At 47.7% G+C, this 19,173-nt stretch overlaps 1 protein-coding gene across 3 annotated transcripts in view; it reads left to right on the plus strand.

Moving 5' to 3' along the window:
* The window catches only part of XRRA1 (X-ray radiation resistance associated 1), a 55,655-nt gene that overhangs the window by 2,507 nt on the left and 33,975 nt on the right, over positions 1-19,173 (plus strand). For all 3 annotated transcript variants that reach the window (XM_050930355.1, XM_050930374.1, XM_050930363.1), the window contains exons 2-5: positions 6,614-6,723; positions 9,920-10,098; positions 12,434-12,505; positions 13,469-13,541. In XM_050930355.1, coding sequence (XP_050786312.1) covers positions 6,630-6,723; positions 9,920-10,098; positions 12,434-12,505; positions 13,469-13,541 — 418 coding nt within the window. In that variant the 5' untranslated portion in view covers positions 6,614-6,629. The remainder of the gene's footprint in view (positions 1-6,613; positions 6,724-9,919; positions 10,099-12,433; positions 12,506-13,468; positions 13,542-19,173) is intronic.

A 19,173-nucleotide genomic window follows, 5' to 3' on the forward strand; every position in this document is an offset into this window, starting at 1 on the left:
GCCACTCCTATCGTTCCAATAGTGAAGAAAGATGGCTCTCTCTGGATTTGCAATGATTTTAAAGTCACTGTCAACCCAGTGTTGTGTGCAGAGCAATACTTGCTTCCCTGCATCGATGACCTCTTCGCAGGCCTGGCTGGGGGACAAAAGTTCAGTAAGATTGATCTGAGTCAAATATATTTACAGATGCACGTCGATGAAAAGTCCCAAGAGCTGTTGACTATTGTGACTCATAATGAGCTTTATTGATACTGTCGCCTACCCTTCGGAATAATGTCTGCTCCCGCCCTGTTCCAGAGGGCTATGGACCAGATCTTGTGTGGCTTGTCAGGAGTTCAGTGCTATCTGGATGATATCCTGGTCACTGGAAGGAATGAAGAGGATCACTTAAAGAATTTAGAGGCTACCCTACAAAGACTCAAAGAGTATGGCTTTTGAGTTCGCAAAGACGAGTGTGAATTCTTCCAGCCCTCTGTTGAATATTTGGGACACATCATTGATGCTGCAGGTCTTCATAAGGCCCCTGCAAAAGTTAAGGCTATTATGGAGGCTCCCCACCTCAAAATGTAAGCCAGCTGCGCTCATTTCTAGGACTACTGAACTATTATGGAAAGTTCATCTCACAGTTAGCCACACTGCTAAAACCACTTCACAAGCTCCTCGGGCAGAACAAGGCCTGGAAGTGGACTGAAGCCTGTGATGTTGCATTTAACAAAGCTAAGGATGCATTGCTAAATTCTGAAGTTCTAACGCACTTTGATCCATCCTTACCCCTACAATTGGCCTGCGATGCCTCCTCTTATGGAGTGGGAGCAGTCATGTCACACATTATGCCTTCGGAAGAAGAGAGACCTATTGCTTTTGCTTCACGCACTCTAAGCAAAGCAGAAACTAACTATGCCCAAATTGAATGTGAGGCATTAGGAATTGTTTTTGGAATTTGGAAGTTTCATCAGTACCTGTTTGGGCGGAAGTTTATTCTTCTCACAGATCATCGACCTCTGACGTCAATTTTTGGACCCTACGCAGGCATTCCCCCATTAGCTGCTAGTCGTATGCAGTGTTGGGCATTGTTACTTTCAGCACACACATATGAAATCAAATATCGGAAATCCACTCTGCACAGCAGTGCAGTTGGCCTCTCACGGTTGCCTTTGCCGGTCAAACATCAAGATAGCGTCCAAAAGGAAATCTTCTACTTTGAACAGATAGAGAATACACCCATCTCTGTTACTCAGATAAAGAAGGCAACTTGTGTTGACCCAGTATTGTCCCAAGTTATGGATCTGATGATGCATGGAAAATCTCGACAAACCTCTCCAGTCTCACCCGACCTTGTTACCTACATGTCCAGGAGGACAGAGTTATCGGTCCAATCTGGATGTTTGTTGTGGGGGAGATGTGTCATTATTTCACCACCACTGAGATCACAGATGTTAGTTACATTCTGGTCACTGTGGAATAGTGCGCATGAAGGAAATTGCATGAAGCTATTTTTGGTGGCCTGGATTGGACAGTGCTATTGAAGAGAAGGCATAAGCTTGTATGTCATGTCAGGGTGTGAGGAATGCACCCCAGTGGGCACCCCTACACCCATGGGACTGGCCTGAAAACCCGTGGCAATGTATTCACGTTGACTTTCCTGGCTCCCTTGAAGGACGCACGTTCTTGGTGGCAGTAGATGCCCATTCTAAATGGCCAGAAGTCTCTATAATGCAGTCCACTACTGCAGAGAGTACTATCCAAAAAGTACGGGGACTCTTTAGTTGTTTCGGTCTGCCAGAACAACTTGTCAACGACAATGGACTGCAGTTCGTCTCTCAGGAGTTTCAAAATTTTATGAAGGCAAATGGGATATACCACATCACTTCAGTACATATCATCCATCCACCAATGGATTAGCTGAAAGATTTGTGCAGACAATGAAACAAGCTTCGAAATCAGCAAGGGGGCAACACTCCATTCAAAAGCGTCTGGATACCGTCTTACTTTCCTACAGAAACACACCTCATTTTACGACCAAGGCATCCCCGGGCTTTCTAATGATAGGAACGCACTTCCTTTGATCTGCTGAAACCTTCTGAACCCCGACAAATTGTGCAACATCAGCAGCAATATCAAGTCATCCGACGGGCACCCAGAGCAAAAGACCGAACCTTTAGCTCGGGACAGCCAGTTTTGGCTTGGAATTATACTTTTGGAGCTAAATGGGTCCCTGCCACGATCATCACTCAAATAGAACCTGTTTCCGACACAGTCCGGACTGCAGAGAATCTTACCTGGTGGCGACATGTAGATCAGCTGTTGCCAGGTCATGCCAGTCCTCAGGACACATCTGCAGTTGAGTGGTCTGACTTCACCTCTTCTGGTGAGACACCGAATCACCTGTTCCTGACTGTTCTCCTCCATTACTGCCGACTCCTTTGCCCAGCACGAGCTGATACCACCTCCTCACCCGTTTGTGCTGCGGACCCTGAGCCCATGGTACCTTTGGGTGCAACAACACCAGCAGTTCACCATAATCCACCTAGAGACAGAAGGCCTCCTCGTCAGCTGGATTTTTAGCTAGGGCGAACCCACGCTTATGGGGCAAAATAATCCCCAGGGTTTAGCTGGGAATGGAGGCAGTCTACCCCCCTTCTCTAGACTAGTGTGTGTTTTATTTAGGGGATGTTCTTATAAGCAGGGGAGGAATATGTTGTGTATTTGGTTGTCATGGTTTTTGTTCCTATGGCAACTGAGTTAGATTATTAGTGGATAGCCCAGCCAGCTTTGGCTGGTTAGGTGAGCTCTGTGTCTGTAAATAAATGGTAGTTTTGTTAGTTGTCTGCTCTCTGGCCTCAAGTGATTTCTTCCTAAAGCGACTGCCCCCAAGGATATAACAGTCCCCCACTGGTACCTCCCTCTAACCAGGTGCCGACTCCAGCGTACCACGTTTCCCACTGGTACCTCACACTAACCAGGTGCCGACTCCAGCGTACCACATCCCCCATTGGTACCTCACATTAACCAGGTGCCAACTTCATCATACCATGTCCCCCACTGGTACCTCATGCCAACCAGGTGCCGACTCCAATGTACCACGTTCCCTACTGGTACCTCACGCCAACTAGGCGCCGACTCCATCGTACCATGTCCCCCACTGGTACCTCACACTAACCAGGTGCGGACTCCATCGTACCACGTCCCCCACTGGTACCTCGTGCCAACTAGGCGCCGACTCCATTGTACCACGTTCCCCACTGTACCTCATGCCAACCAGCTGCCGACTCCATTGTACCACGTCCCCCACTGGTATCTCACATCAACCAGGTGCTGACTCCCCCTGCACTGCATCCCCCACTGGTACCTCACGCCAACCAGGTGCCGACTCCATCGTACCATGTTCCCCCACTGGTACCTCACACCAACCACATGCTGACTCCCCCGCTCCGCATTTCCTACGCCAACCAAGCGCCGACTACACCACACTGCATCCTGCACTGGTACTCCAGCCAAACCATGCACCGACTCACTCGCGCTGGGTCAGCCACTGGTACCCCATGCCAACCATGCACGGCATCCACCGTGCTGGGTCACCCACATGTATCCCACACCAACCATGCGCTGACTCCCCTGTGTCGCATCCCTCATTTGTACGCCACATCAACCATGTGCAAACTCCACTGCATCTCCTCTCCTACTGGTATCCCATTCCAACCACTAACTGTGTCCACCATGCCACGTCCTCCACTGGTACCCCACGCCAACCACGTGCCAACTCCCCTGCATTATGTCCCCTACTCATACCCCATGCCAAACATGTGCATCCCCCACTGGTATCTCACGCCAATTTCACTGCGCTGCGTCCTCTACTAGTATCCCATGCCAACCATGTGCCAATACCCTCGTGCCGCATTCCCCACTTATACCCCACACCAAACATGCACTGACTCCACCGCGCCGCTTCCCCCACTGGTACCCCACACCAACCACAAGCCAACTCCGCTATTCTGCATCCCCCTCTGGTACCCCATCCCAACCACGCACAGACTTCACCATGCCATGTCACCCACTCGAACCCCACGCCAACCATGCACTTACTCCCCCGCATCGGGTCCCCCGCTGGTACCCCACGTGCCAACTCCCCCGTGCCGCGTTCCCCACTCATACACCGTGCCAAATACGCGGTGACTTCACCGTGCCTCATCGTCTGCTGGTATCCCTTGCCAACAGTGCGCCAATTTCTCCGCTCCACATCTCCCACTGGTACCCTGTGCCAACCATGTGCCAACTCCACTGCGCCTCCTTCCCACTGGTATCCCATCCCAATCACATGCCTTATCCACCACTTGTACACCGCGCTGCATCCCCTTCTGATACCCCATACCAGCCATGCACTGATTCCCCCACGCCACATCTCCAACTCATACCCCACACCAAACATGTACACACTCCACCATGCTGTGTCCTCCACTGGTTCCCCACCCCAACCACACCCCAACTCCACCATGCCTCCTCTCCTACTGGTATCCCATCCCAAGCATGCGCCGCATCCACCATGCCATGTCCTCCACTGGTACATCGTGCCATGTCCCCCACTTATACCTCGTGCCAACTGTACCATGCCGTGTCCTCCACTGATTCCCCACACCAACCACATGCTGAGTCCACTGTGCTGAGTCCCCTATTGGTACCCCATGCCAACCCCCTCACTCTGCATATCCTGTTGGATCCCATGCCAAGCACGTGCCGACTCCACCATTCCGCATCCCCTACTTGTACCCCATGCCAACCATGCACTGATTCCATTGTGCTGCATTCTACACTGGTACCCCACACCAACAACGCACCAATTCCACTGCACTGTGTCCTCCACCGATGCCAACCATGCACCGATTCCCCCGCACCGTGTCCCCCACGCCAAACATGCACTCACTCCATTGTGCCACGTCCCCCACTGGTACCCCACGCCAAACACATGCCCACTCCCCTGTGTCGCATCCCCTACTGGTACAACACACCAAATACGCACGGACTCCACCACACCACATCCCTCACTGGTACCCCACCCCAACCACATGCTGACTCTACCATGCCGTGTCCACCACTGGTACCCATGCCAACCATGTGTTGACCTCCTTGCTCTGCATATCCCATCGGTATCCCAAACCAACCACGTGCCGACTCCACTGTGCCACGTTCCCCACTGGTACCCATGCCAACCACATGCCGACCCTGTTGCTCTATGTTCTCCATCAGTACCGCACACCAACCGCGCGCCGACTCCATTATGCTGCATCCCCCTTTGGTAGCCCACACCAACCCCATCACGCCACATCTCCCCACTGGTGCCCCACGCCAACTCCTTCGTGCTTTGTCCCCATTGGCACCCCCACACCAACCACGTGCTGACTGCTTCGCACTGTGTCCTCTGTCGGCACCTCCACACCCACCAGGTGCCAATCTCACCATTTCCTTGCGTCCTCCATTGGTAACCAGTGCCAACTCCTCGTGCTGTGTTCTCCATCAGTAGTCTATATCAATAACATGCCAATGCCTCTGTGTCGCATCCTCCCATGCCAATGTCATGCTAACACCATTGCATTACGCTCCCACCATTGTGCCATACCAACTCCACACCAACTCCACACCATTATGCTATGTCCTCTGCATTCGTATCCCATCCTAACCACATGCTAATTCCATTGTGCCATGTCCCCCCAACCAGTATCCCATGCCAATGACATGCCGACTCCATCGCACTGTCCCGTTTGTTACCCCATACCAATGACATGCCGACTCCTTTGTACTGTGTCCCCCCAGTCAGCATCCTGTGCCCATGCTGTGCCAACTGCCATCATGTCACATTCCCCCAGCCACCCTGCCTCAGTATCTCATACTGATGGCACACCATTGGGCTGGCTCCTCACCAATCCTGCATGCCAACACTTCCTTTAATGCCTTTATGCTACCTCAGCTCCATGCCCAGTGCTTGTGCCCCTTCAGTAGCTGGCTGACACTGTTACCATTCTGAGCCCAATGGCCCTGCATTACCCATCAGTATCCCATGCTGATGTTGTGCCAGCTCCCATCACACAATCTCATCTCTTTTGTAACTCACAGCAAAGCTCTGCCAGCCACTACCTCACTGCTTTACCCTGTCATGCCAACGCCACACCAGCCATCCTCACTCCTCCATCAAGTCACTGATTTAGGTGCTTAATGTTTGACACCCAGGTTTTGAAACGTTGGCCTGTGGGACTTGCTCAAGGCCTCAGAACATGAAGATAACAAAGGAAAGGGGTAAGAAAAGGGAGGCTGAGGGTTAAAGCAGAAAAATAATGGGAGTCATATTCTATCCTGAATCAAGCAAACACATTCTGATATTTTAAAGATGGATTTAGCTGTCTATATTTAAGAACTCAAGTTTGAAAATTTTGGCTGTAATCTCTCCATCTCAGTTTACTGTTGTATATAAGAGTAGGTAATGCCTACCATGTCCCACTTATAGGATTGTTTTGAGGATTTACTAGCTAACCTTTGTACAGTGCTTTGAGTAATATTATTAGCTGTGATAGTAAAAGTACCAGTGAAAGTGTTAACTGGTTTATTTGTGCCTTGATCGTCTTAGTAACTCTGCAGACAAGATGTCTACAACAAAGCTGTATAAACTGGACAATGGAAACAGTTATGCAACGAACTGCTTCCCTGCCAGAAACATTTTGCGGACAAGTGAAGAAGGTAACATTTTTTTGACTGCTAATAACTTTGTCACCCTGCAGTATAATAGCATGTCAGATTCCATTGAACTCCAATTGTTAAAGGCTTGGGGCCAGATCCTAAGCTGGTATAAAGCAGCGTAGCTCCGTTATTTTCAGTGAAGTTACGCTGACTTATACCACCTCCAAATCTGGCCTTTGGACTTCTGATGTCTCTCCATCGCCCATATGTTAAAATATATATTTTAAGAGATTAATCTCATTCAGACTAGAAACTCTAGACACGTACTTCAGTTTGTGGGCAAGAGTTCTTACATCTGCATGCACTTAATATGGGAAAAGTCAGTGGGCCAAATTCAGCTCTGGTATAAATGGCTTTTATGGGAACTGCACCCCTTTACACCAAGGCTGAATTTGGTTAAATGTGATACTTTTAATTAGATTATCATCACAGACAGTGAGTCAAGTGTAACTGTCACTATAATGATCTGGGGAGGGGAAAACCAAAGAAAATAACTCATTTTTCATGACACGTATTTGCTATCATGTGCATGTCATGAATGTACACAATGCTGTACATTTAAGCCAAATGACTAAGACTCCCTGCCCTTACAAGCTTAGACTAGAGCAGTGGTCCTCAACCTTTTTCGTCTGGTGGGCACCAGATGACGAGCCATGGAGGACCGTGGCGGCGGACGAGCATCCACTGAAATTCCGCCGACAAGCTGCAACGTCAGTAGGCATCGCTGCCAAAATGCCACCGACAAGCAGCAGCATCTAGAGGCGTCGCCGCCGAAAATTGGCATCATTTCAATGGTGATGCCTCTGCATGATGCAGCTTGTCAGTGACATTTCGGCAGATGCTCGTCCACGGGCCAGTACGCGGGCGCACTTAAATGCCCCAGCGGGCGCCATGGCCCCCACGGGCACCGCGTTGGGAACCCCTGGTCTAGAGTCATGTGTGAACATGATAAATTAAGACTATGTCTGCACCCGGGAACTGACCACTGGTAATTAAACAGATGGGACATCATAAGGGTAGGTACTAATGGTGTTTTGTGTACACACTATTCATGCACTTTTAAATTTTGCCTTGCACCCACACTTACACAAGAATATGCCATGTCAATTGCATCATCCTCTGGTTCTTTTACACAGTTCCCAGCACAGCTCCCTGAAGCAGTGGCTTCCGGGAGATTTCAAAAGGCCTTGTGGGAGCCCAGGGAATTGTAGAAGTCAAATTATTTCCTGGGAAAAGTCCCACAAGGTTCCGAGACATGGAGCCCTTTCCAAGTCCTTTTTGCCAAATGGAGGCCAAGAACAACACTCACCTTTTGCTTCTCACTCAGCCAGAAGGGTTTCTGCTGGAGCTTTTGGAAAGTAATTGGGATGCAGCTACACTGGGAAAAGGACTTGGACATGGCACTCGTTCTTGGAAGCTTATGGGAGTTTCTTGGGAAATATCTGGCCTCTTTCCCCTTAATTTTCCTCCTTGACACCCAGAAGGTCTTTTGAAATCTCTCATGAGCCACTGCTTCAGGGAAGTGTGCTGGCTATTGTTAGGTAGCCAGGTGACAATGCAGCTACAATGGTGTGGAACAGCACTAGTATATATGTGCAGGGAAAAGCTGCATCTGAAGCAGAGTGGTTAGTTAAACATTGCACCATTGGTACAGGCACTAGGGATGGCTTGCATGTTCATTTACTAATTGTTCAATTCTGTAGCGCAGATGCAGTTATTGAGTCAAAAGTTCTACTCCAGCTCTCTTTGGTGTGGTGCAAATCTGCACCTCCTGCTACTAACACATTCTAGCCCCTGGACTGTAAAGTGTTTTGGGCAGGGGCCATCTTTTTGTTTTGCGTTTGTACAGCATCTAGCAGAACAGAGTCCTGGTCCAGCACTGGAACTCCTAGATGCTATAGTGAGACACACAATAATGATCAGAATTTGTAATGTAAACAAGTACATTCTAAAACGATGTTTAAATGTACCTGAAAATGTTCCAGAACTTCACCTGATACAAAGTGGACAGTTGTATAATCTCTGGGGCTTCATTTTAATGAGGATTTCGGTAAGAATCACAGCCTCATGACAGAGTAGGACAGGAACAGTACAGCTGTAGCCAGAGATGCAGGGAGCAGCATATGTTCCTGTGGCAGGGTGGTCCCCTGCTCCTGTCCTGAAGGGCTTAAAACAGCCCAGAAGAGGGCTGGGCTGGGCAGGGTAAAACCCTGGCTGATTGGAGGAAGTGGCTGCCCCTGGGGCCATGCCCCACACTGAGCAACAGGGCCTTATAAGAAGGCCAGGGAAGCGAAGAGAAAACAGTCTGTGCCTCCCTGCAGAGGGAGAAGGGCCTGGCTGGAGGGAGCTAGAAACAGGGTACCTGAGTGAAGCAGGGCTGGGGACAGGCTGAGGAGCTGGGGAGCTCCAGCCTGGAAAGCCCCAGGCTCCGGCCTAGCATTGGGCTAATAGGTACTGGGGTTGCAGAGGACAGCCCAGGGGTAAGCCAAGGCAGCAGGTCCAAACCCTCCTTGCCAGTGATGAGTTGGCTGATACTGCAGTCTGCCTCAGGGTGTGGGGCTAGACAATGACTGGCAGTAGCCATATAATGAGGTGTGGTGGGGATAGTGGATGGGGGTTCCCTGGGGAGGGGAGACCCTGAGAGAAAGGGGTTACTGCCAGGGGGCAGCACCCCATGTAAAAGGGCACTGGGTCCAGGGAGGGACACAGGGGCCAGAGGACAGGTGGATCACTGGCTTGCAGGGGGCACTCCAGAGCTGGAATGAGCTAAATCCCAGGAGTCACCAGCAGGAGGCGCCGCAGGGGTGAGTCCTCTCCTCTACAGTCCCCTATTATTGTTTTTAGCTATGTCCTATATATTTTGTGGGATTGTTTTAGTTGAGTCGATATCCATGAAATACTTTGAAATTACAGGAAAGAATTTAAGATTTACGTAAAAACAGTAGTAAAATTCTGCTTTTCTGTGTCTCTGGCTACAGCCTCGATATTTCTGTCCTTATCTGACAATAGAGTTGCCCCCCTGATTAATTATTTTATACACAAATATTTTATAGAAAGATTATTTTTAAAAAACAGTGATTTAGCCATGTTTTAGATCAAATCAAATGCCAATGTGTCTAGCACACTGTTTGTGCTGCACAAACACATTCTTTGCTTACTTTGATGTCTATTCCTATCTTGTACTTCCTTATGCCAGGGGCTGGTCACTGGCTGGTGGCTCACAGAGCTGCCCAGAAGACCAAGTTTGAAGCAATGATCTGTGCAAAATCCCTTCAAGAGAAAGTAGGGGGGACTCCACAGTACAAGGAAGTGCTCCAACACCATGGATATACAGATGAAATGATTCAAGAGAATATCCTAGATAGGCCATTTCTGGTGAGTGCAAACCTAATGGAATGAGGCAAAATACAAGTAAATTATACTCTGCAGTTACATAGCACTTTTAAGTTCTCAAAGTGCTTTCCCAGCTAACTGAGGAAGCATCACAATGGTCTTGAGAGGGAAAGTCTAAGCATCTGGTTTGAAATACCTTGGTGGTCTTGTTACTAGTTTCCATTAGTACTGGAGTCAACTTGTGCTTTTATCCTATATTCTTCAGGCTGTGTGTGTCACACAGGTGATACCATAAAAGCTGAGGTTCTCTTCCTTCTGTAGCGACCCCGTGGCAATTTTTGGAAGAGTTAGGGACTTGCCCCTATATCTATAGCCAAGTTATTCAGCAGTGGTCTGCTTGGCTGCCATCTTCCATGCAATAGGTAATTTCATTTCAGTGATAATACTGTACCTGCAGTCACAGGTCAAATATTATTTAGATTGTAAACTTTTTTGGGCTAGGGACTCTCTCTTTGTTTTGTCCAACACAGTAGGGTACTGGCACTACTGCAATGCAACTAATAAATAAAATTTTGAATTCTCTACTGCTGGAAGTGCTGCAGAATCCATGTGAACAAAAGTCAAGACAGATACTAATATATGCCTGGAAAATCGACCCAACGCCATTCCCTACGTCTCTATTGAGCAAGTGACCTGATCCTTTCTGGCCTTCTTCCCAGCTTCACACCCTTCCCCACAACATGTCAGCTCCCCCCAACCCATATCCTAGCTGTTCCACAGAAAGTTCTCTGTTCTCCTTCCTTAGTCACAACATCCTCTTCTCTACTCCTCCTTCCCTCCAAAAGCACTCAGACTTATTAATCCATGCCCTACCTCCCAATTAACTGAGGCTATTCTAAAGGTTACTTCTGGTGTTCAGATTCTTAACCAAAATAGCATGAACAATGGTCTTGCGCAAGACCATCATGATCACACCACATTTGCACCTAACTTCATATGCATGGTATGGCGTTAAGGCCTGAGTTGTCTTCACCACCCAGCTTTAAGAAATTTGTTTATTACATGTCTGCAGCCAATTGACTGTAACTACTCAGCCTATACAGTGTTACTGTGATCCTCACATATTAGCAATCATTGCCAGCTGATCAGACGTTGTCTTTTTAGAGCCCCTTACAAGACCAGTTCAGACATACAGGAGCCAGAGGGAAAATGCCCATGCCTCTTCAGATGCAGAGAAATGCAGGGGCTATTGTAGAACCAAGCAGACAAGGACAGGTCATGATACTCATTGCTCACTGGCAGAAAGAAATGACAGTCTAGCAAGTTTTCAAAGACTTGACCTTTAATGATTTCACAGGATGTGGTACAAACTGCTTTGTAAACATGTAACCTCAAACTTTGAACAGCATCTCACTGAGTTCGAACAAGACGAATGGTTACTGCAAAAACAGTCTGTTTTGTTACTGCAAACAATGACCCTCACACAGCAAAATAGTCTTTTTGTTCCATTTTTAAAATCCAGTTGTCATTGAAAAATCACTCAGGGCTTCTCTGTACAGGTAGTTAATGCGTTAAGTACCTGTTAAGTTGGGATGTATCTATAGTGCATTGACTGCTTAGAAACAGTCCATCAAAACGCACTATGAAACTTTTACTGCGCAGTAGCCGGGTCCACGTGGCCACTTCGTGTGGGGCAGGCTACTGTGCTACCTATTTATAGCCCAGCTTGCCACACACAAACTGTCAGTAGACCCGCTTTCTCTAAGAATTTTATAAACTCATTAATATAATACAGAACTAACAAGGAATAAACTGTTTAATATTTGCTCGAAAAGGATTGTTTTTGTGCATAATTGAATATTGTCCTTTCCTCCCAGACTTGCTGCACAAAACAGCTGCTTAGTGCACAGCAAGCCTGGGAGGGAGTGGGGAGAAGAGAAGTGGTGGTGGTGCGCTCAGGGGAGCAGGCAGAGGAGAGCTGGGGCGGCAAGCTGGGGCAGCAGGGGCACTTTTTCCCCGTGCCCCAGAGTCGGCACCCATGATGGCCGCCCCTAGAAATGTGCCGCCCCAAGCACCTGCTTGTTTTGCTGGTGCCTTGAGCCGGCCCTGTTAGCACGGCGTGTCCTGCTGCAGTGTGCGGCCACGTGCCTGGTGGAGCTGGCAGTTCAGTTGTGTGTGTTACATACACTGGGGCAGCTCCTCTAGAAGTGAGAGCAGAGTCACTTGTCCCCAAGTCATCATCCAGATAATAAACCCAGAGCAGCTGGCAGTCCTGGTCCTGGTTGTTCCTGCGCCTTTGTGAGTCCAGATACCGAACTGTTGGATGTGGAATTGCCTGGCTAGGCTGCAGGGCTAACCCTTTGGTTTGTGTTCCCAGATTAATCTCCACTGTGTGAAGATCCCTTCAGATCTGTGCTCTGTGGATATAAGCAACAAAAATCTGGTCTCAGTAAGTAGGAGAGGCTCTCTAAAATAAATGTGGAGAACCACCTCAGATCCTGAGAGATCCACTGTGTTAGCTTGTGAGTGTCCATGCTGCAGGCAAACAATGTGTGAGAATGCAGACACCTACTTCCTCCCAGCAACCAGGCCAGACAACTGTGCACTTGTAATATAACTCAGTGGTTCTCAACATTTTTGGGAACAGGACTCATCTGTAAACCTTGCCGGCCTGTTGTGACCAGTAAAAAGCTTTAGTGCAAAAGAAGCTGGCTTATTAAATATTTCTTACCCATGATACGTAATATACAATACAATAGTAAGTATTAAATAAGTACACTGGCCATACTGTCGTGGTGGCTCCTGTGGATAGATGGCTGGTGAAAATATTCTTGGAGTGGGTGGCTAAGTAAAACTGTCAGGCCCCACGTGAGTGGATGGAAGGGTACAAGGGTGTCCCTGTCTCGATCCCAGTGCAATGTGGAGGGGAGGCCTTTGAGAGTCGGGGGTACACGTACCGTGTTGAAGAGTGAGCGTGCCCTGCACTCACCTTGCAGGAGCGGCTCCTGTCCCATTGGCTTTTGCCACTTGGAGATTTTCTGTGTCAGGCTCCTCTGAATAGCGGAGGGAGTCTAAGCCATCTGCCCACCTCAAGAAGACAAGAGAGGAAGGGGAAAGAAGGGGCGAAAAGATCACCAGTCCTTTTGTGAAGATGGGCAGCTGGGGTTAGAGGGGTGAGGGGCCCTGTGAGGGGCTAAAGTGGGGTTTCTGAGTGAGCCATAAGGGTCTAGAGCAGTTGAACACCCAAGTTAACTCTGCAGTGAAGACAGACCCTCAGAGACTTGCTGTCCATTTTCAGAATGCACATAGGAAGCAAATACCAGGAAGTGCTACAGTTTAGGAGTTGTGAGAAAAAAAGACCCAGCTATTTCAAAATGGGTACGAACACTTGTTTTTCTTTCTCTTCTTTCAGGCTAAAGAAGATGACTTTGAGCAGTTTGATTCTGTTGCTTATATCAATGCTACAGAAAACCTATTGACATTAGGTAAGGAGGTACATTGCTGAAATGTAGATATATCTCTTAGACAGAAGCACGTAATACAGGGAAGCTAAGCATCTCTGAGCTTATGGCTAGAATCTCACAAATAGGTTTCAAAAAGAAGGCACACGTGGCGCCCCTGTGCAGGAGAATTGCTCCCCACCATCCAGTGGATTTCCTTGTAGAAGAAGTTCTTATAATAATGCTAATAATGCTTAGCTCTTAGATAGTGTTTTTCATCAGTAGATCTCAAAGCATAAGAAGGAGGTCAGTATTACTACTCCCATTTCTCAGATGGAGAAACTGAGGCACAGACCGGTGAATTGACTTGTTCAAGGCCACTCAGCAGGCCAGTGGCAGAACAGGGGATAGAAACCAGGTTTCCTTAGTCCCAGGTGTTAGGAGCAAAGGCCTGAAGATATCTGCTCTGATTTAACAGAAATTGCAGAGTAATCTTGTTCAGTGTTGCACATATGTAAGAAAGTTGCAATGTAATCGTGTTTGTGAGGAAAATCAGAAGATGCAAGACAACTACAGCACTAGAAGAAACTGGTCTGAGCTGGCACAAAACTTGTACTGGCAGGGGTGGAGGATTGATAGGGAAATGAGATACTAATACATAGGCATAAGAAAAGATAACAAAAAGTTATATATAAGTCAGCCTAACAAAGGGAAGTTGAAGCCGTGACTTGTCTGGTGCTGGAGGTGACAGTGGTGAGATCATCCTGATGTTCTTTTCCCACTTGTAAGTAATTGATCACTGCTCACACTTCGCCTTTATACAGATTGGTTAGACCCACTTGCAGAGCGGTGTATTTCAAGCCAACACAATCCTAGTGCTGTATGATCAGTTATTAATTTGGAGAAAATAAAAGAAACTAATTTCAGTCGAGAATAAAAAAATTAAGCTAAATGTTTCCTTCAGTGGTTCAAGAATACACGCAGATCAGAGAGGAGGAAACATGTGAAACTGACTTACATCTTTGAAAAAGAGCAAATTATATTGGGCCATCATGTATTGTAGAGATTGTGTTGAGCTGAGGTGTAGTTTATATTTTCTTTCAAATGTGTTCGTCAGTAATATCAAGAATTTCCAGAGTTGTTATAATTAATTACAACATTTTGGAAGGGATGTTAAACCTCATGCTACACGATTTAAGTGCATGTCTCTGCCGTTGGAGCTCAGGATGTGGGGGACAGATTGCCCCACATCTGCCTATGTGGCTCTTACACCTTCCTCTGAACCATCTGGCACTGGCCACCGAGGCAGGCTATTGAACTGGATGTGCCTTGGGTCTGATCCATAAACTGACCATCTTCCATTGTACCTGTTTAATCTTTACTAGCTTTACAATAGCTTAAGCATAAGAGAACTCTGGGGCATGTAATCCAGCTGGTGGGTCATCTTTACGGGGAGATAGCTAGGATAGGCCAGGAAATATTGAAGTTTGGATGATTGGCCATGCAGAGGAAGACTAAGGCTTGGTCTTGGCATAGCTGCTTCAATCAGGGATGTGAAAAAGCTCATCCCTGCCCAGCATAGCAATGCTGACGTAACTGTGTCTACACTGGGAGTTATATTGATGGAAGAGTGCTTCCATTGACATAGCTAATGTAATTTGGGGAGGTGGTGTTCCTGCCTTGACAAAAAAACCCTTCTGTGGGTGCAGGCTGCTTCAGTGCTATGGGGCGATGTTGGCATAGCGATGCCAACCTAGCTATGTGGATATAATCTCTGCAGTGTAGACATACCCTTAAATGTGACAAAACTGTGGGAAACTAAAAACAGTGATGGTCAGGCTAAAACATTGAAGGATCGAAGATGTCAGCTTATGGGTGGGGTCTGTGAAGGAGCACACTAGAAGAGTTTAAACACCCAGCATGGTAGGAGTTCATCCAGGGTTTTAAAAACAAAGATGGCAGCTGTGAACTGGATCCTGAAATATATTGGGAGCCACTGGAATGATCTGAGGATGGGATGATGTTGTCATAAACAGATAGTTAAGGGTTAATGCCTCTTTTACCTGTAAAGGGTTAAGGAGTTCACCTAGCCTAGCTGACACCTGACCAGAGGAACCAATGGGGGAACAAGATGTTTCAAAAGGAAGGAGGGAAGTTTCCTTTGTTTAGTCAGTTTCAGCTGGAGTGGAAAAGATCAAGGAATCAGCCTCTTATCAGAGTAGTAAGTTTTAGAAAGGAATAAATAGGTTTATGTTTATTTTCTTTGTAACTTGTCTTGGTACCATTAGGGAATTATCAAATTTGGGTATTCTTGTGTGTATTAAGATTTTTGCCCAAGGGAACATCCTCTGTGTTTGGAATCTGTTGTCTGTGAGAGTAGCTGGTATGCTAATCTCTTCCAGAGGGTTTTCTTTTACCTTTCTTTTCTTTAAAAGCTTTTTTCTTAATACCTGATTGATTTTTTCCTTGTTTTTAGATCCAAGGGGGTTGGATCTGTGTTCACCAGGAAATTGGTGAAGTCTCTCAAGACTACCCAGGGAAGAAAAGTAGTGCTTGTGAGTGGTGGCAGTGAAACCAGATCTAAGCTGGTAATTAAGCTTAGAAGTGTCCATGCAGGTCCCCACATCTGTACCCTCAAGTTCAGAGCGGGGAAGGAACCTTGACATGGTGGGAGCAGTGGGATTTTTTAGGAACCAAAAGCCAGATATTTTTTTCCTCCTTTGAGATGCTGGGGAAGCAGTGAAGGAAAGAGACCCTGAAGGCAAACAGATAAGAGATTCTAACAGAGGGCTTTTTGTTAGAAGGGAAGCTCCAGCTGTGATCACTGGAGGGTCATTAACATATTGCCAAGGCAAGTAAAAACCTGCTTTACTTGTTTTTTTTCTAAGGAGTCACATTACAGTAACCAAAGATTCCAAGCTGTTTCCCCATCCCCCCCCACTCAAATAGCTAAGGTAGACTAGGGGGAAAATGTCAGGCAAAAAAACCCAAACCATCCAACAGCAGCTAAAATTAGCTAAACTCCAGGCTGAGGAGAGCCAAAAGGAACATAACAGACAGATGGCCAGGGCTGAGGCTGCCCACAAAAGAGCTATGAAGAAAAAACAAAGAAATGAAGGCAAGAGAAAAAGAGATGGAGGAGAGGGAAAGAAAAAGCATGAACTGGAATTAGCAAAGGCTAAGCAGGATGTACCAGCAAACCCTAACAACCCTTCTCCAGGTACTGCTTTCCATCCCAGAAAATTCCCCACCTACAAGGCAGGTGATGATACTGAGGCCTTCTTAGAAAATTTCAAAAGGACCTGCCTTGGGTACAGCATTCCTACAACCAGTACATGATGGAGCTGAGGCCACAGCTCAGTGGACCCTTAGCAGAGGTGGCGGCTGAAATGCCTAAGGAACACATGAACGATTATAAACTTTTTCAAACCAAGGCCAGAATCAGAACGGGGCTAACACCTGAGCATGCCCGTCGGCGGTTCAGAGCCCTAAGGTGGAAACCAGATGTGTCATTTACCCAACACGCCTACCACCTTGGAAAGAATTGGGATGCCTGGATATCAGGAGCCAGTGCTAACTCTCTGGAAGAGCTGTCCTTCCTAATGCAAATGGAGCAGTTCTTAGAGGGTGTACCTGAGGAAATAGAAAGGTACATCCTAGATGGGAAGCCCAAAACTGTAACGGAGGCAGGGGAGATTGGAGCCAGATGGGTGGAAGTGGCAGAAAAGAAAAGAACTACTAGCAAGGGGAGCGAATAATCCAGGGGGCAAACCAAAAATAAACCCTATCACCGGGGGCAACTCAAGACTCCACCTACAACCCAAGGAAAGCCCCAGACACCCTATTGTCCCACCTCACCAGTCTCCAGCAGCCCACCTCGACCCAGTGACCAGTCAGCTGGGCGATGTTTTAAATGTAATGAACTGGAACATATAAAGGCCCACTGCCCCCAAAACCCGAACCGATTACAGTTCATTACACCACAATCACACCAATGATCCCCAGGCACAGATGCCTCTCAAATACCCTCGGAGCGAAGGGAAACCTTGAGAGTGGACGGAAAGAAGGTTATCGCGTGAAGAGACACGGGGGCACAAGTGTCAGCTATCCACCAATTCTTCGTACACCCCAAATTCATCAACCCAGAGGCCCAAGTGACAATTCACCCATTCATGTCAAAATCTGTAAACTTGCCTACAGCTGAATTGCCCGTCTAGTACAAGGGCTGGTCAGGAATGTGGACTTTTGCAGTCTATGACAGTTATCCCATCCCCATGCTACTGGGGGAAGACTTGGCCAACCATGTGAAGCTGGCCAAGAGGGTGGGAATGGTCACACGCAGCCAGGCCAAGCAAACTTCCACACCCATCCCTGTTCCTGAGCCGTCCACAAGGGCCCCGTCTGTGTTGCCAGAGACCCAGACAGAGGTGGTGGAACCGGATCCCCTGCCAATGACTGCAACAACCATAGTGCATCCAGTCCCGGAACTGGAAAAGCAACCCGCACCAGAACCATTGCCAGCACTGACTCCAGCGCTTGCAAACCCATCTACAACTCCAACGCCGGAGGGCGCCAGCGGGCCTAAACTGGCAGAAGCAGCAGACAACCCTACCCAAGAGGCTCAGCCAGAGCCTAAAATATCCCATAGTGCACCAGTGGAGCGCGGTTCACAATCAACGAAAACAACCTCTTCATCTACATCGCTTCCAGAGGGACTAAGCCCAAGTCCACAGTCTAAGAAGGAACTGACGTCTCCAGCATCAAGGAAACAGTTCCAGGTTGAACAGGAAGCAGATGACAGCCTTCAGAAAGCTTGGGTAGCGGCACGGAGCACCCCACCACATCTCAGCTCTTCCAACCGATCCCGGTTTGTTGTAGAACAAGAACTTTTATACAAGAAAACTCTTTCTGGTGGACACCAGAAAGGCTGGTGTCCTCAAACACAGGGGTTTGGATCTGAGTTCACCAGAAAATTGGTGAAGTCTCTCAAAACTACCCAGGGAAAAAAAGTAGTGCTTGTGAGTGGTGGCAGCGAAACCAGATCTAAGCTGGTAATTAAGCTTAGAAGTGTCCATGCAGGTCCCCACATCTGTACCCTAAAGTTCAGAGTGGGGAAGGAACCTTGACAGATGTCATGCTTTCTTGTATACATGGGAAGAGAAGAAGCAGTATTCTGTATATCCTGGAGTGTAGGGAGTTGGAGAGCTACAGGGAAAGGAGTTGCAGCAATCAAGGTAAGAAGCAACCTTGAGGCATGGATGAAGACTGCAACTGAGAGAGGTCCATACATGGTCAATGTTGCCGAGGTGGTGAGAGCTGCATTTGCAGGCATATTTAGGGATATGCAGCATTGCTCCTGACACGGCCAGTAGGAGAGGGGATCGGAAGAGGGGAAATGGTTGGCATTATTTTGTTGGAAACGGACCAATGCTCCTGAACGCGTTAGGCCCCAATCCAGTCATTGATAGCACCTGGAGGACAGCCTGTGACACTGACTCCGTGTGTTATTAATTGCAGGACTTGGGTCCTAGTTGTGACTAATGTGGAGGCCATCCCAAATTCCCAGGAGTCACCATAAAATCAAATTGCAGTCTCAGTTCTTTACTTAACAAAAAAAAGACAATGTTAACCCCCATCTCTGCACTCCACTGACTCTCCTAATCCTTGGTGGGACAGA

This window comes from Gopherus flavomarginatus, chromosome 1, assembly GCF_025201925.1.
Source record: "Gopherus flavomarginatus isolate rGopFla2 chromosome 1, rGopFla2.mat.asm, whole genome shotgun sequence".
Classification (NCBI taxonomy): domain Eukaryota; kingdom Metazoa; phylum Chordata; order Testudines; family Testudinidae; genus Gopherus; species Gopherus flavomarginatus.